At 43.4% G+C, this 25,417-nt stretch overlaps 1 protein-coding gene across 10 annotated transcripts in view; it reads left to right on the top strand.

Moving 5' to 3' along the window:
* Positions 1-25,417, top strand: part of LOC142788370 (mitogen-activated protein kinase kinase kinase 15-like) — a 150,433-nt gene that overhangs the window by 86,799 nt on the left and 38,217 nt on the right. For 3 of the 10 annotated variants that reach the window (XM_075884936.1, XM_075884935.1, XM_075884938.1), the window contains 10 exons: positions 2,611-2,742; positions 3,827-3,889; positions 6,381-6,546; positions 12,864-12,926; positions 14,745-14,823; positions 17,177-17,256; positions 18,701-18,806; positions 20,532-20,670; positions 22,529-22,627; positions 22,951-23,036. In XM_075884936.1, the coding sequence (XP_075741051.1) occupies positions 2,611-2,742; positions 3,827-3,889; positions 6,381-6,546; positions 12,864-12,926; positions 14,745-14,823; positions 17,177-17,256; positions 18,701-18,806; positions 20,532-20,670; positions 22,529-22,627; positions 22,951-23,036 (1,013 nt within the window). Of the gene's footprint in view, positions 1-2,610; positions 2,743-3,808; positions 3,890-6,380; positions 6,547-12,863; positions 12,927-14,744; positions 14,824-17,176; positions 17,257-18,700; positions 18,807-20,531; positions 20,671-22,528; positions 22,628-22,950; positions 23,037-25,417 lie in introns of all 10 variants that reach the window. The other 7 variants (XM_075884942.1, XM_075884941.1, XM_075884940.1 and 4 more) reach the window with 5 other exon arrangements.

The following is a 25,417-nucleotide window of genomic DNA, read 5'->3' as shown; positions in this document are numbered from 1 at the left end:
AAATATTGACCACAGTCTGTCTCGTGCCCCCTTTCTTGAAAAGTCGGCACTCATTTCTTTTCTGCCGAGAATGTCGTCAAGCTAATGATGCATACGCCGGTCTTGACCTGAAGGTAACGAGGACTCAGCATTGATGTAAGGCAGCACGTTTTATATGCAAGGCCACTATGTTGTGCTGCCACGTGTCTCATCACAAAGTATGGTACTGGCCCCCCAAGCTAAGCAACCTATCTTGTAAGTCAGGTCAGTGTCACATGACATTGTGAAAGCTGGAATGCAATAATGACTAAGCTGGTACACAACTTTCCGGCATGTTATGAGTCAAGTTATTTTAGAAGAAAGTGAATGGAAAGGCAAGTGAATGATTTCACTTGTGTTAATTACTTTTTGCTTTGCAAGAATGTACCTAGAGAATGTCCAATTAGTGGTCACACTCAGGTGTATCAAATTATAATGTGTGTTATATGTTTTTCCTTGAAAAAAGAAATGTTTCAAGCGGGACGAAACAAGGCTTGACTGTTTCACAATTTTCGAAAAATGTGTCCTCGTTTTTTTTTACAAATATTTTTAGCATGAAAGTGTTGCGCATATTTTACCGAAGTAAGCACCGTGCGAAATTGTGTTTATTCATCCTCATTTTAATATATATACAGTGCATTGTAAATCCAGTAGGCTGTTGCATAAATTCATAACTCAGACATACCAAAAACGGTCTCTCTGTTTATTTTTTTTGTTTTTTTTTTTTGGTAAGAAAAAAGGAAAGAATGCCAAGCAGATGCTGAAAGCATAAGGTTGCACTGTGTTTGAAGAGTACATTTCCAGACTGACAGGTAGGTCAATACCAAAGCAACAAAATACTTAAAAACGCAAGTTTGCCTAGTGTGATCGCCTTTAAGGCAGAGTCTACATAAAGGCAGAGCATGGCAGCTCTGCGTTTATGCAAGTTTTGACAGAGCTATTGGGCTCCTAGTCCTTAGTATTTTCGTGTGAAAGGGAAACTAATTGACTGAAGAATGAAACTGGCAACTCTTAGAGAGTATTTCTACATAGCTGTTGCCCAATATGCTAAAATTTCATAGAAATTGAGATCATTATGTGTCAACATCTTCGATGCTGCAGTTTTATGCAAGGCCTAGAAAAAGAAAAAGTATAGTTTTCATAGGTTACTCTGTTCTGAGCAATAATAATATTTCATTTTCATGCCTCCTTAATACTTGAATGTGCTGCCACGTTTAGCTGTCATCTGAAACTCGCATTAAAGGCTACCGTCCTCTTCAAGTCTGTACTACATAAAGTTGCAGCTAGGCAGGGCTTCAGTTCGTAAAGCAGCACTAATGTGTACATTTGTTTGCAATAGTTTTTGTCGTATTTATGATCAAATTAGCATATAGCTACTATCTCTGTTCTCTGTTGGCTTGAAAAGGTAAGGCTTTATTTGCTGACACTTTGTCCCAGTCTTCAAAGTGTCAAAGAAGAATCGTGCTATCCAATTTTACTTGACACATCTGGGAGGCCTTTACTCTGCACTCTAAAGTACCGCGGAAGCCCCCACCTCATTTTTGCTGAAAATTACATCGAGATATGCACGTTTGTCTGGTTATGGCAGCAAAAAGCCAAGATGGCAGCCAACAAAAAGCTTTTAGGCAGCGCTGCAATGGCTGTGGAATCGAACAAGCCATATTTATTTCGAAAGCAGACTCGTTTCTATATACATCGAAATGCCGAGAGGTGCAGCGTACATTATTTTTCTTGCGCGGTGCCACTCTGTGACTTTAGTCGTCCTGGCCACTGTGTACCCCACAACGTGCAGTCAGCGAATTGAACGAGAAGTGTGGGAGTGGCGGCAGTAGACACGCTTTATCGGGGAAGCCCTGCAACTGCTGGGTTTTCTTAAACAATTGCTAGTTGTCACTGTGCGTTACCTGCAGCCCTATTGGTTTATCTGTTCCCACCATAAATTATTGAATATTCTTGTCATCGCTCCTAGCAGTCTCTTGACGGCCGTGACGGGGTGGCTGTTTCGGCTGATGCTGGCACTTTGAAGGGGTAGGTGCTTAGCATAAAACATTTAGAATTCTGCAGTTTCAAAAATGTTAATGCTGGTTGCTTGTGCAAAACAATGTGCTTCCATAGTAGTTTACATTAGGCTGAATGATTGGCACCAGTAAACACTCCTAAAATGATGGAGCAGGGCAGTTCAAAGAGGGGGACTAGGTTTAGAGGCACATCTTTGTTGAAACACAGTTGTATCAAACCAACAGGTAGTGAAGCCAAGAAAGGTGTAGGGGATGTTATGTTCAGAGTTTATTTGCAGTAATTACGAGACAAAGGGAAGTGACTTACAATCAATCAATTTATACTACTTACAACCAGTCGTGACCTACCTAACATCTCTATATTCATTTTGAAAGTACGTAGCGTGTACTCTGTTGACGAGAGGCTCCCCTCACCACTTTCTCTGAAACCTCCCGTTGCAGTGGCCAGAGAGTTCATTAGTGCAAAAAAAAGAAAAAAAGCAGTGTTTAGGTTAAGTTCATCAATGAGACAGCAAACAAAAATTGTCCCCTGGGCCGGGCTGGCGTCCCGCATCTCTTACCGCCTCTTTTATAGAGATGAGCAAGCAGTCGAGTTTAACTCGGATCGAGGCTACGGCTCCTGCGAGGCTAGCCCGACCACCTTAGGCCAGGCAAAGCGGGTGCTCCCACGGATTCCCCGGCCCGAGCGATTTGACCTGTCCCAGAGGTAAAGCGGCAGCGGTGTGATGTGTCCACTGCATGGGGGGGTGTTTGCAGGGAGCATGATTGCGCACAATGGAAGAGCCTCTCTCTGGGGTGCATAGGCTGATGAAGTGCTGCTTTCTAGTTGCTCAAGAAGGCTTCGGCTCAAGAGGCTGCTGGCCGCTGCCTTTCTTAGTTGGCACTTTCTCGCTTTTGGGGTACCATGGGAGCACCTGAAATTTGACAAGCTCAGCGCAGTTTTTCTGTGCAATTTTCATGCCTCTCTTAGTCTGTGCCGTAATTCTGCATTGTTTCTACGTATGTGCTTTTTCAGTTAAATACAGCTCTGCAAGTTTAATATGCCATATTCTTTTGCGTATTACCCACACTTCATACGACCGCAATCCTCTTTAACAGGCGGCAGGAATAAAAATATTTCCATGTATTGACATGAGGACATCTTTATTTGCATTAACGTGAAGCCATGCCATGAAGCCAACTTGCGCACCCAAGTTTGTTGTATGTTAACACAACAGCGTTGAAGAGCTCATTCGCAGAATTTCTGGTGTTGGTTAATGCAAATGAAGATAAGAGCCAGAGAGTGTTTACACGCGTTATATGCGAGAAAATATGGTATCATCGCTTCCACATTCATGAAAAGAGCTAACATTCGGTCACTCTGCTTCACCAAAAGAGAGGGAAGTGCCGTAAATTCGCATTGGCCTGCGTTTCTTCGGCGTGCCGGCATTTGAGCAAGAGCCGCTGCATTCTGTAGATTCCACGTAGCAAGGTGTGCAATGTAGCGGGCTTTTATAAGTGTCTCTAACCGGGTTGGCAATGCTTTGCGGGCAATAGGGCTTGGGTGTTTTCTTGCATGCAGATGCACCCTAACGCTACTGTGTTTTTTTTTTTTTTCTTCACCTCTTTTCGTCTATTCTTTCTTCCTCTGTTGTTTCACTTGAATGCACCGTGCTTTCGGTGCCTGATTGTATCCTCTTTGTTTCTTTCTGCTTTTTCTCTAAACTTTTGTCCCACTGTTCTATGGTCACCAAAAAAAAATGTTCCGGCCTCTGCCCCCCTCCTAAATCTAGGACATCCTTTCTTCTTAGCTCCGCGGCGGCCACAAGTCCAACGGATGCAATTCCACGGTCACCCTCAACATTTTCCTTTGGGTAACGTAGCTGTTCTTGCAAATTTTCTTTTCATTCTCTTTTCAAGTTGTCATAGCAAAATCACTAATGATGACTGGGTTGCTCCCTTTGCTGCTGTAACTACGAAGAGCAACTTTTAAGACTTAGTACTGGTCAGAAACATTTAAGCTCCTTTGCAATTAATAACATTTTTTAGCACTTGTTAGTTATAAATAAGTAGCACTGATATAACAACTTAGTTGGCATATGAAAGTAAGGCTCAGATGGCTAGTAATCACATGTCGTTGTAAATATTAAAGGCATATTCCGGCATAACGAGTATGGACGTAATCAAAATTGGGTCAGTCTCTTTGGTGCCATATCTATAGCTGTTCTTGGGCTATGTTCTTCAACTGAGTTTTTGTTTAGTCCCTTTGTAAAATTTACTCCCTTTGTAAATTTACTCCATTTGTAAACAACACCTGTAGCGGTGCCTGTTAGAATTGCATTTGATGCTTACATTTGTGTGATTGTGGTCACATTCGGCATACGACCGTTTGCTTGCAAGTCAGTGTCAAAATATTTGTCTGTTCAGAAGACACGTATCGTCTAATGAAGTCTTCTTGTGCCTTGTTGAAGTAACAATAGATTTTTTTTTTTCGTTTTGCTTTCGAATGCTGTCGATCACTTTATTCACGAGGAGGAGTACTGCCCTGTGATCATATCCCTCATGCATGTTTTAGAGCCCTTTCTTCTTTTGTCAACTCATCCCAGAGGGCTCCCTGCATGTGCTCTATCGGTGTACCAGGGTCATTAGCTTAGTCATTGTGATTCTAAATTAATCATCTCCTGCTGTAGGAACTGTGCTGTCCCCTGTGCCAAAGCAGATTGCCATCTGCGTCTTTTCTTGCTCGCTTAGACCATAGGACAGCGTGCCCAGATTTCAATTTGCCAGTTGATTGGCTTCCTTATAATGGCTCCTAGCATGATTGAAACTGCATTGGTTGACTGCTCTTTGGAATGCTGAAAGAAAAAAAAAGAAAAAGAATAATAATAATAAAAATAGAGCTACTTTTAAAAAAACTGTGCTGATTTACCCCTTTTTTTAGGAATCAGTATAACACAAAAGTTACTCACAGAAGTAGTTGAACGTTCATTGTGTGTTGTTTCACCACAAGGGCGAAAGAATGAATGCTACAGCAACAAATTGCAGTGTCATGTGAAGAACGGCAAGCAGCTCGAAACTTGCAGCACGTACCTGAAGGAGAGAACACGTAGGAAATGAGTGTACAGAAGACGAGCACAGACAAACTTATGTCGCAGCCCTTACTTCGTTTGTGAGCAGCATGCTCCTTTCGTAAATGGCAGCGAGTGAATTGACATTCGTGCTCTCCTTAACTGCTGTAACATCAAAGTAAACTTGCGGTGGAAGCACAAGAGATAGGTACAAAGCACCTGAATCACGAGATAAGTGTGCGCACGAGTGAGCCACCACGCTAGAGAATACGCATTTTGACCACGCCATGTGGAGACGGCCTTTAGTGCATGCACGCGCTCGTCGTGCCATCTGGCTAATGATGACGAGAACGCGCTGGAGTTTCCGAGCTCTGAGGACGGCCAGCGGTACTTGGTGTAGATAAAAGGCTCACTGTTTACACATTGCAGAAGGTTCGTACTTTGGCTTACTGGATAGTGTCGCTTGCTGAGGAGCACAAAGTCGTTAATTCGATGCCTTGCTGCAGAACTTTTTCTTCACGCTGCCCTTTGCAATATATTGGTATATGTTTTACGACGCAATATCCACGGCATAAATATGTCAGCGAAACTGTGGTGGACCCTGGCATAGAACGCTTTCGTGCTAAAATATATATATAGCAAACAGCTACATTGGCTCACTACGAAAAACAGAGGAAGATACGTTCACTACGCCACCCTAAACTAGACAGGTCACAAGAAGCAGACTGGAGACACCTACAAACGAGAACATTTCAAAACCCAGTGCACCTCAACCGCATATACCCCCGACTATTCCCTGACACTGGCAGTATCTTATGTAAACACTACTGCGCAGACATGGAACACATTTTTTGGAAATGCCCACACACTACACAGCTCTTCCATCACCAAAACCCGGACCTTCTTGAGACGCGCTCGCTCGACGCTCTGGCTAGCTCAGAATTCGAAGGCCAAATTCAGGTCATCCAGCAGGCCTGGGAAGCGGTGGAAAAGCTAAACTTTACTGGGACAACCCGGGTGGCCTACGCCCGGCTGCTAATCTGCAGGTATTAAATAAGTTTTCTTCATTGTCAACAGCGTGACGTAGGATGGCTTACGAACTGGAAATGATGTCATTCTGAGGGGAACAACATCATTACCTAGTCCATACCTAGTCTAGTCTCGTCTCATTCTCTTGCTTTTGTGTAAGCTAACTTGAAAAAACCGAAGCTTTCTATGGGTGTGCCCTGATGAGTGGAGGCCAGCATTGTCAAGCTGTGGTTAGGTATAAACCCTGTGTTGACTGCCCGGGGCGCAGTTCTGAAACGTCGGAGGGTGGCATGCGACGCTGCAGCTCTGGCCTACTGAGCCCGCCCGTGGATGGCTCGTCCGTGGACCAGGAGTCGGGCGGCTTCTATCTCCTCAAAAAGGACTCACAGCGGCGGCAGACCATCTTGCGCGTGCTCGAAGAAAACGGTGGCACAGTAAGTGTCGCTGCTTTTGTCCTCTTCTTAAATGCCGCAGCACTTACTAAATGAAAAGCATTTCTTTGCATACTGCAACTATTTTTGATGTCTATCTATCTATCCATCTACCGTATATACTCGTGTAAGGGCCGCACTTTTTTTTCGAAAATTTTGCTAGGTGCGGCCCTTACACGAATCAGGCCGATTTAGTACAGGCAGTACAGGCCAAAGGTCTGTACTGTTTATGCAACAGTAGCAGAGTGCAAGAGTCACAAATGACATGCCAGAAATGTTTTTATTCGGATTCCATTTCGCTGTCCTCGTTCTCGGAGGAGCTCGCCTCGGCGTCCGCGTCTTCCCAGAGACGGTCATCTTCGGTGCCGTTCATGGAGTTCGAAATTCCCGTTACCTTGAAGCTTTTAGCAACTACTTCTACTGACATGGCACGCCACGCATTCAAAATCCATTCACACACCTGTTGGAGCGACGCCCGCTTCAGCCGTCCTGTAGGGGTCTTCTCGTGGACGCCTCCAGCCATCCATTCAGAGTAACATCGGCGAAATTCCACTTTGAATGGTCTGTTGACGCATACGTCGAGCGGCTGCAGCACACTCGTCAGGCCACCGGGAATGACGGCCAAGTCCGTACGAGTTGCGGCAACTCGGTTCTTGACGCGGTCGGTCAAGTGGCCCCTAAAGCTGTCCAAAACAAGGAGGGCTTTCCGTTGTAACAGCCCTCCAGGTCTGTTTGCCCAGACGGTCTTAATCCAGTCAACGACCAGTTCCTCGGACATCCAGCCCTTCTCTTGCGCACGTACGACGATTCCCTGAGGGAACTTCTCTTTTGGGAGAGTCTTCCTTTTAAATACGACGTACGGCGGAAGCCTCCTGCCGTCTGCCGTGATGCACAACATCACAGTGCACCTTTGGCGTTCTGCACCAGTCGTGCGCACAGACACACTTTTCGCACCTTTTAAATCCACTGTGGTGCTTTCCGGTGCATCGAACCACACAGGTGTCTGGTCCGCATTCCCAATTTGGGACAGGTCGTATTCATGCTCCCTCCTGAGAGCATTCACGAAGCGATGAAACTTAATGACGTGGTCTTCGTACTCGCGCGGCAGTTTTTGGCAAATCGTCGTTCGGCGCCGAATAGAAAGCTGGTTACGGTTCATAAACCGCGTAGCCCAGCCCCGACTTGCCTTGAATTGTGCCGGGGGTATTTCCATGTGGCGAGCGATGCTGAGGGCTTTGACGCGTATCATGTCAGTCGATACGGCGTAGCCGTCCCTTCGTGTGTCGACGACGTAGTTGACGAGCTCGCTTTCGAGTTGCGGGTACTTGCACTTTTTCCCGCGAAACGCCTTTCGGCTCCTGTTAGTAGCGGCGAGGGCATCTTTCTGATTCATCCAGTAACGCACGCGCTTCTCATCGACGTCGTACTTTCGTCCAGCTTCCCGCTTCCCGTGCTCCTCGGCATAGTCAATCACTTGCAGCTTAAATGCTGCAGTGAATGATCTCAGATGCCGGCCCATCGTCCGTCACGTGCGCTGGCTTCTGCAGGGTTCACTACAACCAACAAAGTGACACCGACGACACCGATCTGAAGTCGCGCTGCCAACGTATCGACACGATGCTAGGAACGATGCCAACAAAGAGGCCGCACAAGGCAAATATGGCGGCGCGCTGTCAACAGCGTGGTCGGCGCGTCGGCAGAAGTAGAATAAAAGCGGAAAAGCGTGCAGCGCCATCTGGCTGTAAATGAACTAACTACACTTTTCTGGCGGGACATTTTGAACTTTTGTTTTTTTTTTTTTCGAAATATCCGCTTTCAAAGTTGGGGTGCGGCCCTTACACGAGGGCGGCCCTTACACGAGTATATACGGTAGCCACTTAAGACTAGGTGCTCTTGTGATCACCCCTTTTACCTTGGCATCAACCAAAATTAGTATAGGAGGATGAGCAAGTGCTCGCATCCGGTATAATTATGCATCGCTGGGGCATTGTTGTTACAGGCTTATAGACGTTGTCATAGACAATGGCAAATTATCATAAAACAAGGTAAGGCATTGAAGCATAGACACAGATGAGAACGAGAAACACAAACACCACACAATTTCCCCCGTGTGCCCGTGTTTGCATGCCTTACCTTGCACGTGATTAGTCCTTACCAACTAGCTTGGCTTTTTGTCATGCTAAGGCAATTTATTTTTATTGCTATGTCATCAATATGCTGTGATGGCCAATTGTTTATTCAGCACTTTATTGATAGTAGCATCCTATTTCCTTGTTTCACTTATGATAATCTCACCAAAGAGCATTCGAAGTCTGTGGCAGTTTGGTCAGTATATTTTCTACTGCGACAGAAGCAGGGGTGGAAGTGCTGTGCCATTTGCGCCATTCTGCGCCAATTTAACCTGCTGTGCCAAGCTGTGCCTAAATGGCAATCTGCGTGTGCAACACCGAGTTTTGTCGAGTTTTATCATCGACTGAGCAACACGCGTAGGCTACACAGAGGATGAAACTGCGTGCATATCGAATCAGTTCGGTCACGTCGTATTTCGGTTCATGCATGCATCTTGTCAAAAGTGGCGTTTGTGTGCATACCTCATTATGCGACTACATATGTTTTAACAGCAAAGCTATTAGCGGAACATATAAACTGAAAAAAGAAAAATAAGAATCGGTTTAGCAATAATTTGTAAAGTTGTAATGCTAATGCTGCACGCGCTCCTTTCTTTCTATTTTTATTTTTGCTACCCCACCATTACGCGTGTAACGCTGCCTTGCGCAAACCGTGCCCGAATGAATGCGGACAATCGAAATAATCTTCAAACTTTTCTATGAGATTAAGCGTGTAACGCCTACCTTAGAATTTGTTCTGGAACTTACGCAGCTGCTAGGGATAACGCTAGAATCTTCGATGGCACATGTATAAATGCCGACACACTTTGCTGCTTAGCAGATTATCGATGGCCGACGCTCTGGTTTGCTGCTATCACTCTACAGCTTGTATTGCTTGTAGAGTGTTCGTTTCGCTTTCCAGGCACAGGTTCACCCAAATAATGTTCACTTATGAAAACAGCGGCTGCTGCCTTTGTCAACCTCACGACCCCGTGACAATACCAAGGCTGAAAGCTAACTCTTTTGGATTCGACATCGTGACATTCTACAAAACGCTGGTGTAAGAGAAAAGTACGGCCGCTCCAGGGAGAAATGTTCTTATCGCACAATCTCTTCCCGTTGAGAGTGCACCATGTAGAATGGTTAACGAGCCCTGTGCTTTTTTTTGCCGAAACAAGCGTGCCAGCTGATCGCAACCACACCCTTCGAATCAAAGTTCACTGCTGCTGCTCGAGCAATGGTCCCCCCACCCCCTTTTTTTCTCCGCGTATTTTTTCACGCTCGTTCAAGATGGGTGGCGTGTCTCATCTCTGCTTGAGCATTCGACGGCAGTTCTAACACGCGATGGGATACTAGCGCAAGCGCACTCCGAGCGACGAAGATCAATTCATTGATATTTGGTGTTTCACGTCCCAAAACCACCATATGATTAGCAGAGACGCCGTAGTGAAGGACTCCGGAAATTTCGGCCACCTGGGGTTTTTTAACGTGCACCCAAATCTGAACACACGAGCCTACAGCATTTCCGCCTCCATCAGAAATGCAGCCACCGCAGCCGGGATTTGATCCCGCGACCTGCGGGTCAGCAGCCGAGTACCTTAGCCACTAGACCATCGCAGCGGGACGAGTGATGGAGATCGACCGCCTCGTTTGATCACGGCTTGAGCAGCACTCACCACCCCAGCTTGTGCAATTTTTCGGGCTGGTATAACGTAGGACGTGCATGTAATGTTACCAAGTTGTTGTTTACGTGGAACATGGCGGCGACGACGAAAACCTGTCAAGTGTCCATATAGTTCCTATCATAATAAGAAAAAATGCCTAATTGCCTGGCAAAGACAGGGCAAGCCCATCTAAATTTTTTTGCAGTTCTTATGTCCGCTGTGGCACTTCAATGACTAGAACATGAGGTTGACATATTTATGTTTATGAAGCCCTATTGGCTTAGTATGAACATAACTTTAATTATATTAGTTTATCTCTAGTCTTGAGTTGCTGTTCATATTGGATTTGGTGTTTTAGACACGTTTTTAGCATTGCAACATTTCAACATTAAATTTTTTTATTCATCTTAGTAGCTGTTCAGAGCGCCGCTTATGCAGCTTCAGTAGCTGTCCAGAGTGCCGCCCATGTTTTTTCTTTGATTTCTTGTGCTTTCAGCTTTGATGTTGTAAGGCTTCATATATATATTTTATAAAATAATATAATATATATTATATTCTATATATATTTTGGTGTAAGTCTGGTCACTTGATTAGCATCACATGCTTAGTAAAAGCCACTGAAATTTTTGTGTTTATGAGAAAGCAAAGAGAAAGCAATAATTGTAGGTAACTGTGATGTGTGACCCAAGAAATCTGCTCCAGAACTAAATTTCGATGCTCCAAAACATGTCTTTTAGTGCTCCAGAGCTGCTCCAAAATGCCCCTTTTACTGCTCCAAAGCTCCTCCAAAACCTTATTATTCCTGCTCCCACAGTTGCTTTAAAAGATTTGAAGCCCGCTTCCACCCCTGCAGAAGAAAACTTTTATGCTTTAATGGGGATGTTATATAGTGGCAGTAAGGAACACGGTACGGGTCTTATCACATCTGGGTCATACTTTCAAAATTTAGTATTTGGTAGCTCCAGCCGGAGATGGTCTTACCACGGTGTCATTGGAAGCATATAAGATTCTGCATTTTCAAAAGGGCTATGCATATGCTTGCAGGCTCGAGGACCTCTCTATTTTCTTAAGATGTACTGGCAGACTAGGTATTTGGTTTTGATTGGATGTGGCAAGACAGATCAAAATGAGGAACGACGCAGAGCAAACAATCCCAAAGCGCATTGCATCTTCAAATAACAGCTTTTCTTGCCTTGGAACAGTTGTTGTGTCGCTGTTATATTGCAATGTAATATTTGTAGCCATGCACACGCAACGAAAAGAAATATTTCATTGACAGCGTCAATACTAGACTCTTCTCACAAGCTTCTTTGTTTATTATACCGTAAGGTTAAGTAGCGCACTTTTTAAGGACCCCTGACAGTGAAGTATTGTTTATTGTTTGTGAGTTTTTTTCAGTAATTTGTAGCTTTGTGTCTGGTAATGCCAAAATTATATTGTAAATGCTCTAACATATCATATAATTACTGCTAGTGACGTTAATTCAAAATGATTTTTTGTCAGTTTGAAATGCCTGCCTAAATACCGTAACAAACTAGCGCCCCACAGCAGAGCAGCACGTGAGACTAAATGCGCTCAAGCTTTGGTGGGGCTGAAACGCACTGTTTTCAAATAGGGGGACTCGCGTGCGGTGAAAAATGAAACAATGTGGGTGCTTAGAGCATATCCCCCTCTGAAAAGGGAAAGCTTTCTTGGTGTAAGCAGCCAAAACTACTTTAGAGCAGCCCAACAACAGAGCAAGAGCGATGACAAACAATAGTCCTCGCCGGGTGCTAGTCGGGGTATTGTGCGTGTCCCACAAATGTTGACCTCTGCAACGTCACAAGCGGAGTCTCGGTATATGTGAAACCACAGTAAATGCCGATTGCACCTGAATACTCGGAAGAGCATGCACCCTTATTTTAAAACCAAATTGAAATATGTTTTAGGCTACGCTCGCCACAAATAATCGATCAGAGGTTGCCCCGCATGCAGGACTATTAAACAGCACAAGCATCTCGAGTTTCCAAATTCAGTGTCGGGGCTCCTTTAACATGGACAACAGGGACAAGAAGGACCTGTGTCGTGTCCTTGTCCCTGTCGTCCATGTTAAAAAGTGCGCTACTTAACCTTATGATATATTGATCAGCCAGCAACTAGCCCATCTGTCAACCTTATTGTTTGTTTGCTTCTTTTCTGGACAACAAGTATGAAACAGTAAAGTACGAGTAAAAATAAAAGATAGGGCATCATTGTGAGCTCGTAGTAAGGACCATTGCCAAAATGCTTATGACTGCTAATGAGTTTTGCGTAAACCTGCAAGGTGGCGAAAGTGTTAAGAAAGGGAAAGAAGACAACCAGCCGATTGTAGCGCGAAGCCCGGACTAGGAAGAATTTTTCGGCAAAGAGGTTTTTCCGAGAAATCTATACGGATTTTCTTGCGGCTTTGTGCTGCAACAGAGTGGTTGTCTTCTTTCCCTTTCTTGATGGTTATGGCTACCATTGCAGTTTTTTTTTTTTTTTTTGTGGATGCATTGATCTTATTTTTTTCCCCATTTTTATCCATCAGATCTGTGACATATGGATAAATAAGCTGCATCAGGATAGCGGTGACGACCTGGTCATTACAAAGGTGAGCTGCTTCACTTTTGCACTGCTTGAACTGAACTGCCAACCATTTTAGTCGTGAAGCCATGTGAAAATGTTTCTAAAAAGAACCATTTATTTCTTTGTTCTACTGTATTGTTAGTATACGACTGTCTAATCAAAAGCGATATCACGTCTTTCTTAGGCTAAAGTCTGGATTGAATACACATCAGAGTGACAAATACTAAATGAATAATCATACCTCGACTGCTGCCAGTTCTTGTGCGGGACATGTGATGCTCTAGTGTGAGCATCACACTTAGAGCATTTTAAAGGGACACTAAATTCAAACAACAATTCACATAAGAGCGAAAGCTCAATGTATGACTATGTCTACAACAACAACACTATCAACAGCAGTGCCCTAGTCACCGAGAAATTAGGGCGAATGCACGAGAATACGTATTCGGCAGTAGAACATTCTCAAAATGATCCTGATGATGTCAGACAAACTGCCTGCAATTAATCACTAGTAATCGATCTAGCTGCACTAAATAAAGAACCTTCCGTGCATCAAAAACGCAATAAAATGCTGCTTGTTCATTTCTGTCTGATTCGTGGAAAAAATAACCGCAGGATGTTATTATGGGGAATGGCGCGAGTGGTTCGAAAATTCAATTTTTGTGTGGTTACGCGGGACAGGTGGTGCTATCTAGCGGGGCACAGTTGAACTAAGCACACCTGGAATTTCGAAGGACACTGCTAAAAATTGTTCAATGGTCATTGTTGCTGCTGTTGCTTATGTGCACTTTCTTGACACTTATTTGCATTCTACAGTTAATGTGGACCAATATGAGCCATTAGTGGCTCAGAGCCATGATAGTTTAGTAACATAAAAAGTTTTTCCTAAGTGAACTATACTTTACACATTGTCATAGCACAACCCAAAAACTGTGAATCCTATTATGAAAGTGACTGCATATTTGAAATCAGCATAGTGTCCTATTATACAGCAAAGATTTTATTGCACTAGGCTAGAGATTAACATTTTATTTTTTTCTGAATAAAATATCCCCTTAGCATGAGATATTCTGTGTCCATCATGGGCAGACTCAACATTTCTTTAACCAATGTGGTAGCTTAGTAGCTATGGAATACAACTGCTATGCACAAATTTTCGCATTCCATTCAAGCTGTAGCAGACAAATTTCAATAGGGGCAGCAGGATACAAAGACAATTAATCGTTGCAAATGGCCCCGCCGCGGTGGTCTAGTGTCTTAGGTACTCGGCTGCTGACCCGCAAATCGGGGGATCGAATCCCTGCTGCAGCGGCTGCATTTCCAATGAAGGCAGAAATGTTGTAGGCCCGTGTGCTCAGATTTAGGTGCACGTTAGAAAACCCCAGGTGGTCAAAATTTCCGGAGCCCTCCACTACGGCGTCTCTCATAATCATATGGTGGTTTTGGGACTATAAACTCTACATATCAATCAATAAATCGTTGTAGATCGGTGTGCCTTAAAAAAAAAAAACTATACTAACTCTGGGGAGCAAGCATTCATTTGGAGCCCATCCATTATGGCATGTTACTCAATCAGATCAGGGTTTTGGCACATAAAGCCCTAAAAAATTTTTTTTTTCAACTTTCAAGTTATGTGGCATTTTTGCCCATCACATGCTGCAGTGTCCCAAGTATTCAAACTGCACATTCTTTTAACTTGTCATATGAACTGTAAAAGTGTGTTGACTAGTCTCTTTCTTGTTCTCATGCCGTGTTTTCTTTCTTTGGAAGCATGCTTGATGTAAAGAGTTGCTTTGTCATCTGCATCACCGTGTTGCAACCCATGGTTCAATTTTGCCTGCAGGAACAACTTGTGTCTCTCATTGATGGTTTCAAAAACTACATCCCAGAGCAAAACAAGACTGGCCTCCAGCACATTATTGGTGAGTGAACTACAGCTTGTGCCGTTTCTGTGAGGGCAACCTGCACAGCTGTTTTGTCTCTCCACTTTGGGGTGGAGCACCGTATGCTTTTATGATTCAGTTTCATTATTAATAAACAGAGCCCTATTCAATAAAGCGCAAAAGTTACAAATGAAAATTGGACTGGCAGGTGTCTAACTTCTCAAGCAGTTTGAACCAGCACAGCTCGTTCTTGTCAAACTGTGTCAGAAACAATTTGACAGGTGTGGCTCATTCACTTGAGATAATACAGTTGAACATAGATATAATGAAATCTCCAAATTCCCGAAAAAATTATTATAAAAAGGATTCGATGCAAAAATTCGTTATATGCAGGTTCGGTACAAAAATTTGAATAATGAACACACAAATTAAACAAAAAAAAAAACTGAAGGCAGAACTTACCCAAAACAGTCATTTAGCGGTGAAAAGTGTGTTATTATTGCAACTATATGGATACTCTCGACGGTTTTTTGCCATCGCTGCCATGTTTTGTAACAAATTTAAATTGACTACATGACCCCGTGCATCGTAACTTTTACGAGTGCGTAAAAGCACGCGAACGCTACTTAAGCATAGATCAGATGAGGCGGCCCATCTCTATCGCCTGGAGGGTGCATACGATACTATCCCCCCGCTTGATTGAACTGCTGTCGAATGCTCAAGCAGAAAAGAAACCAACCGTCTTGAATTAACATGAAAAAAGCAACAGTAAATTTCAATATTTAGGGCACGGTCGCGGTCGCTGGTGCACGTGCTATCTCGGTAAGCATCAGTCCGCTTTCAACGCGAAGAGACTGTGTAAAAAGAGCACTTCTCCCTTGCTGGAGCGGCCATATTTGATTACGCCAGCATTTCGTAGGAGCTCCTCGATATCGGATTCAAAAGAGTTGGCTGCCAACCTTACCTGGCATAATATTACCACTTGTTGCTATCACATTCATTGCATTGCATTCAATGCCCCGTCGTGTTGTGAGAGGTAACTAGCTAATCATGAAGGCTACGGTCCCGCGAGCTCCCGAGGTGGCACAAGACGGCAAAGCGCGGGATGAGTCGACCTTTGAAGGTTCGTCGCTGTCACTGTGGTCTCGGAGTATTCCCATCGGTGCCTAATCTGACATCTCCGCAGTAGTTGTCCACATTTTAAAAAAAGATGAGGAAAGGAAAGAAAGAAAAAACAAAAGCAAAGCTGAAGGTCACCAAGGGCCACTCCATGCCCTCGCACACGGCGTCGAAAACAAAGATCTAACGACCACGGACACCGCAGAAAACTATTTGGTAAAGCGCTGTCCATATGCTGCGCGGCCCCATATATGTGGCGCTAACTAACATCGTAACAACGCAAAGTGGCATCACCTGTATCACTTAAAGTGCTGTTCAGACTTCTGCAGCAAACGAACGGTGTCACTGCCAAAGAAAAAGCAGTTTTTTTCTTTTTTTTTTTTTTTGTTTAAAAGGCAGGCAGATCCGCGCATGTGCCCACGGCGGCAACGCCGGCTAGAGGTGCGCAGGCCTGCTTCGTGCACATGTGCGCGCAATCGAGCGCTCACTCTCGCCTGGGTGTCGCCAAGGCCATGAGCGCGCCGTGCATGCCGCCACTGTTTTACGCTAAGTCTGTAGCAGTGCAAACGGGGAAGATGCAAGCTCGTGCCAAAATGACAAAATCAGGGGCTGAATTTCTATATCCTCTGTGGCGAAAATTAATCATATTAAGGATGTCTCCCATTGTTACTTTGTTACATAGAGGTGGGGAATAGAAAAACTTTGTAATACCGAGAAATTCGTTATATGCAGGTTTAAGTGTATCTCCCAATTAACATTCTAAATGAGACTCGTTTGCAAGCTAAACTAGTTCATGTGTCGCTTCACTTGCTTGTCAGTTTTCTTTATTATGACCGGCATTTCACATGTTTCCGGAAGTCATGTTTAGAAAACATCGTTCAGTGGAGACTACGTGTGCGTGGCTTGTGCATCATTGCAAAAGAATACTTCTTTCTTTATGGTACTTTTCATGTGCTAATTATTCAGTTATCGAAGTTTACTTTAATGACTTGGTGGTTGCATTTACTGCATTCTCGACGATGAAATTATTTCACAAATTGACAAAGACACTAATAGGTCATGGGGCTCTAAAGATTGTTATGCTTAATAGAATTAATATATGCTTGAATATTTTTCTCGTTAATAAAAACAGTCTTTTTAGAAGCAAGCTACTTTAAATATAATTGAAAAAAAGCTTTTTTGACAGGGAAGCTAAAAAGTAGATGATTGAGGGTTAATCATATTACCAACGCATTGGGAGCTTTATCACTCAGTTCTTCTGTGGCACGTGCAGGAAAGATAAAGCAAGAAGTCAACCACGACCAAAAGGCCATCAACCAGCTTACAGTGGCATTGTATCTTTTCCAGAGTGCGGTAAGTGTGTTACGTTGATTTTTATTTGTTGCAGTGCTGATTGTCACCGTAGAGGATACTGTAGTGATAGCTTTAAAGGGACACTTAAAAGAAAAACAATTTTTCGCTTATTAGTAACGTACAATTTCACAATCTTAGAAACACTACTTCTTTCGTGAAGTGACGCTTGGTAAGCGAGAAAACTCGTAAAAAGAAAATACTGGTGGTGACTTTATCTTGAAATTCCGGCACCAAACACCGTGAAGTTCTCGATTATAAAGGGAGTCTGCTGTGTCCTACGTAGCTTCTAATCGATAAAAAAGAAGTACATTGTCATCTGTGGCCTAGCATATGAAGTTTCAGAAAATGTCATCTCGCCAATGATGCGAAAATACGAAAAATACAATTAGAAAATGTTGATGTCGCGTGCGGAGACTTCGACGCAAGATTTGAAAATGAGACTTCTGTCTTAATTTTCTCCGTTCATAATGAACTTATGATAGTGAAACATATTGAATTAAAGATCTCAGAGTGCACTTTGCCAATCTAAACAAAGTCATTGTTTCTGTTTAGTGTCCCTTTAAAATGGTTCGCACTTAAGACGTTAAACGAAGATATCTATTCCATTTCACAAAGAGAAAAAAAAAACTCGTTCGCTTAACTAGCATTAGCCATACGTGTTAACACATTTGGTTTCTTCGAAAAGAATAATTCACGGTCGAAAAACATTTTTTCTTTCAGGTCTGGGAATTATTGTCTGAGTCAAGTTCCGTGTGCATTGGTTGGGATATTTACTGTTTTTTTCGCATTTTCTGTGAGAAATGTAGTTGTTTCAATACTTCACTTGCATTGACGTACAATTCACAGTCAAAAAAAGTCAAGAGACATTCAGAAAGAAAGCAGTATCCTTCTTGCTCAGCCTTTAAAAGTGTAATTGTCTGAGTAAACTATAGTTGATCAGGCGTGCATAAGTTGTACTACTTTTATCTCTTGGCTTGCAGGCTCATTTTGCTCTCAGCATCCTCAGTATTCAAAATTACTTTCGCACCTCTGCCAAAAATACTTTTAGTTTGGTTATGTATTTACAAACTTACCTGACCAAAATGTTTTTTATTTGTTTCATGTTTTTTATTTAAATGTGCATAGTTAATTCATTGGGCTTGCAAACCGGTTCGCCTCTTTGTTCAGAACAATCTACCCTCAAATCTCGATAAACCAGACACAAATATAACGAAATATCAGTTGTAACGAAGTAAATGAAAACAACTCTTGCAATAGATACAGTGTTATGAATACACCTTTATAATGAATTTTCCGATATGACGAACTAATTTTTGTGTAAGATGCAACTTTGTTGGGATGAGGATTGGGATTACTAATTTGTCCACTTCACCCGTGATATCAGCAGGTGAGCTCTTGCATATAATTTGTGCCTTGTGCCTTATGGGGCGTTAACAATGTGCAGGTGAATGAAGTGCTTCGGAATCAGAACATCAAACCACACTGGATGTTTGCGTTGGATGCTCTCGTCATGAACGCAGCTCAAGTGGCCAGTGAAATCCTGTCTTGTGGTGAGAGGCAGCTCCTTTCCAAGCCATAGAATTGAATTTGCAGGGTCTTTTTTTTCCCAACTTGTCACTAAATGGATAACACCGTTGTTAGCTCTGAGCACTTACAGTTACATTTCTTTAATGCACTATGAACTTGGTGTAATTGGTTATGCCTACTGAATCGACTCTAGTCATTGGTCAAAGCGACTGTTTACCCACGTTGCCAATGGGATCAGCTGGCCACGATTAATAGTTTGTTATGACCAGCATTAGCTGCGTATAATCAGCCACTTCATGTCACTACAACAAGCCAGCTCAGAATAGCTTCTTTCAGCTTTGGGATCACTGGAGAGAGCTCTGTGTAACAAGTGACGGCATACAATTTTCTTTTTCTAATTACTTAAGTATTAGGCTTGTGCAAATAGTGAATGTCAGGTAAGAAGCGAATTCGAAGCGAATAGTGACTTTGATCAAATAATTTCGAATCGAATTCGAATGGTATGTATACACATAAAAAAAAAGGGAATATTTATCATCACCTAGCTAACTTGCATAATATTTCTTTTGAATTGAAATAGGGGCTCTATGCAAATGCCTTTTTTTTTTCGTTTAAAGTAAGTCGAAACAACCTTGAGTAGTAGTTTCAGTAGGGTGCGAGTGATAACCTATAAGATACTTAACGTCTTAAAATTTATTATACTTGGAGCATATAAGCTGTCATAACAAGCTTAATAAAATGAAGAATTGATTTGAGGGTAACCTGTTCCTTTAAAGGGGCCCTGCAACACTTTTTTCAAGCAGCCATGGAGCCAGTAAACATGCTTGTTGCCTCACGAATGTACAGCCGCAAAGTTTCCAGAATCAGTCCAGTATGAGTAGAGTTCCAAAAATTTGTCGCACGCAGCAATCGCATTCTCTCTTCTCGTCTCGACGAAATAGGTGGAAGCTAAGCAGGGAGGAATGGCACGGTGAAAGGAATTACGTCGCACGCACCTCGGGACCTTGAGTGCCTTTTTTTTTTTCGAATACGCAGTTTTTCAGTGCGATCACGCATGTACTCGTGGACAAGTGGCGGCCTCCCGTGGCAGCCCCGGTACCGGCAAGCGTGCCATGCTCTAATCAGCCAATGGCTGTGACCAGAGCCGTATATTCCTTCTTGGCTGTGACATGTGATCTCGAGCTTGTAGTGTCATATGAATACTCAACTATTCATTCAAATCTTCAAAGCATTCGAATATTCGCACAAGCCTATTAAGTATACCTTGCTTAGATCGCTTGAATATCAATCACTTAAGATATGCCGACACTATCAGCGAATGCCGTTTCCTGAATGATCTTGACTGATTGCTGGTTAGAAGCGTGAAAAGTTGTAGTTAGTGTACTGCCACCTGAATGTACACTTATGCTTCACTAGAAGTTTCCCAAATTTATAAATTTTTGTCTCATCTTTTTTAAACGTCAAATGCATGCCCTTTTTCCTTGGACACGAAATTAAGCGCAGTATCACAAGCCACTGGTAACACTCTGGCTGAAGCAAAAAGTTAAGCTTTACTTCAGTTAACCAGAATGTGAAATCAGTCAGAATCCTAGTTTAAAATACAATACAATAGAATAGAGATTTATTTCCAGAACTAGAAAGGCTCTGGGGTATACCATAGGCTAAAAGCTGTTGCAAGAACAGCCTGACTGGGCCGAAGGTCCGATACAAGTTTCATATGAATTGAAAGACACCTCATGTACTCCCAGGTCAGGAAGACCAAGAAGATAACGACATTGAGGACGCGGAGTCCACTTCTGGCGTGTCGACCATCAACTCCAGCAAGTCCCGCAGTGCGGCTTTGCAAAAGCAATTGGCCCTAGCCATCCCTTCAGAAGAGACCCAACGGTCAGTTATGCCTGCCTTTTTGTGGGATTGCATATGAGCTCCGAAATAAATTACGCATGTGTGCAAACTCTGGCATAATTTGCCAAATGGAACCGCCTAATTTACACCTCAAGGTTCTGCGAGGGATCTGACGGAAACCAACCTAACCCTACTTTCAACATTCACTTTCTCGATTTGTCAATTATAGAGAAAATATGTTGCTTTGAACTCTGGATTTAACAAATCTGTCTTTGTGCTCACATGCCGTGCCCACATATTGGTAGGCTGCAATCGCTGAGAGACCCATTCAGTAGTGGTGTGCAACTTGTGGGCATGCGGTGGTTGCGATGAGGTTTTAAAAAAAATTGTGCTTGCGAGCGTAGTTTTCTGACATCAATGCTTGCACAGGTCCTTGAAATTTTTGAAAACCCTTGAAATAGAAAACCTTGTTTACAGGGCCTTGAAAGTCCTGCAATTTCATATCAGTCCATGAAAACCCTTGAGTATTGGGAATTTTCACAGGGTACGATTGTACAACTCACAATTCACGGTAGTTGAGCGTGGTACTGGGCAAACTTTATTGCTTATCGTGTTTCGTGACAATGCGATTTTGAAATCGGGCACAGTCAAACAGCCTGTATTAGATTAATGAGATTGAGGTATGCGCGCTTGGTTCGGCGTTGGTTGGACATAAGCAATAAGCTGATTGCCGCAGTGAGGCTACACACCTAGAGATCTCCGAAAAAAAAAAAAAGTTGTGCGAATGCGCTTATTGCAGTAGACCACTATCAGTGTTGTTTGCAATGTCTTTATTTGGCTTTACTTTTCCATCAATTAGTCAATCAAATGAGTTTTAATAAGACAAAAAGGGTAAATACAAAATATAAGATATACTGACAAATATACAGAAAATATATTCACAAAATATACAGGAATATGCATAAATATTCCTTAGCAAACTGCCAAAGAAAAACACTATATCACACGCTAAGGTACTCGGCTGCTGACCCGCAGGTCGCGGGATCGAATCCCGGCTGCAGTGGCTGCATTTTTGGTAGAGGCGAAAATTCTGTAGGCTCATGTCCTCAGATTTGGGTGCATCATAAAAAACCTCAGGTGGTCGAAATTTCCGGAGGCCTCCACTACGGCGTCTTTCATAATCATATGGTGACTTTGGGACATCAAACCCCACACATCAGTCATTCAACACTCATTAGCCTCAGCCACTAGCCTAACACAGTCCAATAGCCTGCAAAATAATATGAAGGTTAGGACTTATGAGCTTGATAGCACTAAGACACAAATAGAAAAAAGACCCTGGGCTCACTTCTGGTCTAGTGAAACCGTGCTATAAACGAACTAAACATACTTTGTTTCATGCTATGACAACATGGAGCGCTATGGCAACATGTATAAGAGCAACAATCGCCTCATCACTGAGCCACTCGGACGTTTCTGCAACGTCTGAATGAAGTAAGGGGTCCAGACAGAACGCATCTTCGTTGAGCACCCTGTTACAACTTTGGCAGCTCTTTTTCGATGGGTGCTTCGGCGGGCTCTCCTAGCATCGCTTTGGAAGTTTGGAAAGAAAGCTCTTCGTTGCAAGAGGCGCAGTCGACTCTTTTTTGAAGGGTGTAGACTGGCTGCAAAATAAATGGCGGCGCATGTCGTGGCCGTAGAGAGCCATTTCTGGCACACGCTGTAGCCGTATTCAATCGCTACATCTTACATCGGGGACTGAAGCATCGTAATAATTATTTTACCATAGAAAGCATACAAAAGTGGATGGTACAATCGTTGCTTATCATTATATTAGATATATTGCTATAAGTGGTACTTATAAGTGCATTCGGCTGCATATTTTAACTACTCTTTGCAGGGTCATAGATGCCATCCAGATGAGTGAGCAGCTGTACCAGGACTTGCTAAGGAAGCTTCTTGACAGTCGGTCACAGCAGCGAAGCTTTGTGGAAGGCTGGTACGTGCTGCCAAAACCTACACTTATTTGTCTATGCGTCTCTAAGGTGCCTTCGCAAGATCTCATGCACTGCCTGCTTTTGGTCTGGTTCTTGTACAGAGCATTTCGTTTCCACTTTTTTTCTCTCGCTATTGTCTTGTTTGTTGTAACTGAAGTGTTCACTTTGAATCAAATGAAAACAATCGGCACATATCTGCCTGGTTGGGTTGGGTATTTTAAAATAAACCGTGCTTGGAGTTTGCTTCTTTCCTGAAGCGTTCACTTGTGTGCTGTCATAGCTCCTAACACCTGCCCCCATTCGCTCCTTCTTTTCGTTTTGGCAGCCTAAGCCAGAACACGTTCCTTCATCCATCGGGGAGCAGAGAATCAAGCGTCACAATATCTGGTCCATCATCATCTGTTCCTTCTGGTGAGACCCAAACCTAGGGGTTGTTGTTATTCTTGCTGTTACTGTATCTTTTTTTTTTCATCAATCAAGTTCTGCCCTGTGTTAAAGGGGCACTAAAGCCAACTATTATGTCGAGGTTTATTGTTGAAATGGCGGTCCAGAAACCTCGTAGTGTTACTTTCATGCCAAGGAAAGGCCTATTTTGAAATGAAATCACTTTTTAGTGCTCCATACTGGGTTAGCACACTTCAAATTACCTGCCTTAAGAAGCGAGCGGACCGGACCGTCTCACGTCACTGTTGCCGTGAACAACGTTGCCCGGCTTTACTGCGCTAGTAGCAGCAGACCGAAAGCAGCGGAAGCCACAGCAGCAACAACGGCTATTCATCAATTTCTCGCCATTGGCTTCGATTTTGCAGACACTTTTGTTTCAACTGCGCCCCTCTAGATCGCACCACCTGTCCCTTGTAGCCACGCGAAAAACGAATTTTCGAAACACTCGCGCCATTCTCCATAGTAATGTCCGGCGGTTCTTTTTTTCATGAATCAAACAGAAACAAACAAGCAGTATTTTATTGCATCTCTTGATGCACGGAAGGTTCTTTATTTAGTGCAGTTAATCAATTACTAGTGATTAATTCTAGGCGGTCCGTCTAATGTCGTCGGTATCATTTTGAAAATGTCCTACTTCTGTGCTTGTGTTCTTGTGCATTTACTTTAATTTCTCGGTAAGTAGGGCACTTTTGTTGATAATATTGTCGTTTTAGATGTTGTCATACATTGAGCTTTTACTCTGACGTAAATTGTTATTTGACTTTAGTGTCCCTTTAAAGAGGTGCTGGAAACGTTGGTTATAGTTTCAGCTATATCTGCATAATCAAACTTCATTAATTATTACAAAGCAGCACGTAAGGTCAAATGTTTTTGTTTCTTATCATAACTTCTTTAATGACCTCGTGCCAGTACCAGTCAATTTAAAATTTTATTATTATGTCTTTATAAAAATGGCGTGTTCAGTGGTGAGCAACCACTGACCTGCAAAGGGAAGGGTGAAGCGGTATGAGCCTTTGGACAGAAGATGAAGAAGCACGAGAGCCGCGGCAGGAAAGAAAAGGAGGATGAAGTGAAAAATAAAGCAGATTAAAATGGACGCCAGTTCCATACTGAAGCTTTAATGCTGTTCCGTTATTTTAAGTAGGAACACTACAAAAAAGAATGGCAAAGAATTACCCACGGGGAGCTGCGTGCAATCCCAAAGCATTAGCGAGATGAAAACATAGTCTGTAGTAACAAATACGGGCTCTGCTATAGAAACGATGAAGAAGACTTTTGTTGTGGTGGAGGCTCGTGCTGCTGCTGAAACCGCTGGCTGCTGTCTCGTTGCTGTTAGGCCCATTAAACGTTTGCTTCACCCGGCGTGGCGTCTAAGAGTATTCTTACATTTGGTGGAGAGTGCTGGTTGTCTCAAACTGGAACTCCGTTCTCGGACTCTACCTCAACCCCCGCCTCGCCAATGCCTGACGACATGACCCAGTCACCTGCAGTCATAATCCCATCTGTCACCTGTTCTTGTATGCCACGACAGCGAGATCAAGTGATTTTCGACGCGACCGACCACCAAGACGCCGAAGACTGGCTGTCACAGTATGAAGCGGTAATAAGTGGATGCTTACAGACAAGCTCGTTTTCCTTAATTTCTATCTCGCGCGTGTGGCAGAACTGTGGTTTAGCAACCACAAAGCGGAAATACCTTCTTGGTCAACCTTCAAGACGCGCTTTACAGAAGTCTTTGGCCGACCCGCTTTTCGCAAGCTCTGCGCCGAACAGCGCTTGCGCTGTCGCATACAGCACTCTGGCGAGACCTTTACCTCGTATATTGAGGATGTTCTGGACCTCTGCCATCGTATCGATCCCGACATGTCTGACACTGACAAAATACGGCACATCATGAAAGATATCGAGGATGACGCCTTTCACATGCTCGTTACGAAAAACCCGCAAACCGTTGCCCAGCTTATTCAGCACTATCAGAGTTTCAACGAGCTGCGGAGAGAACACATTTCTACTCGACGTCCAAACCTCGACACGACCTCTACATCTGCTTTAACCATTGGCGCTGTTTCCTCCGAACAAAGCACGCTAATGCAGCAAATCCAGCAATTCGTCCGAGAAGAAGTGGCGCGCCAATTGCGCGCCAATTGTCTCTTGTGCCATACGTTCCGACCAGTGCGTACACACTCACCCCAACGCTCTGCAAGGCAATCGAAGAGCAAGTTTCTGATGCCCTGTCTCCCACATACCATTCTTCACCTATCTCCGCCTCTCTCACTTACGCTGAGGCCGCCAGACGATCGCCGCTGTCGCTACCAACCATCATGAATCTTGCTTGACATCCCCATCCC

The sequence above is a fragment of the Rhipicephalus microplus genome, unplaced genomic scaffold (genome assembly GCF_043290135.1).
Source record: "Rhipicephalus microplus isolate Deutch F79 unplaced genomic scaffold, USDA_Rmic scaffold_56, whole genome shotgun sequence".
NCBI lineage: Eukaryota > Metazoa > Arthropoda > Arachnida > Ixodida > Ixodidae > Rhipicephalus > Rhipicephalus microplus.
Note: the sequence above shows the minus strand (reverse complement) of the source record. Positions and strands in the feature narration are given on the sequence as shown.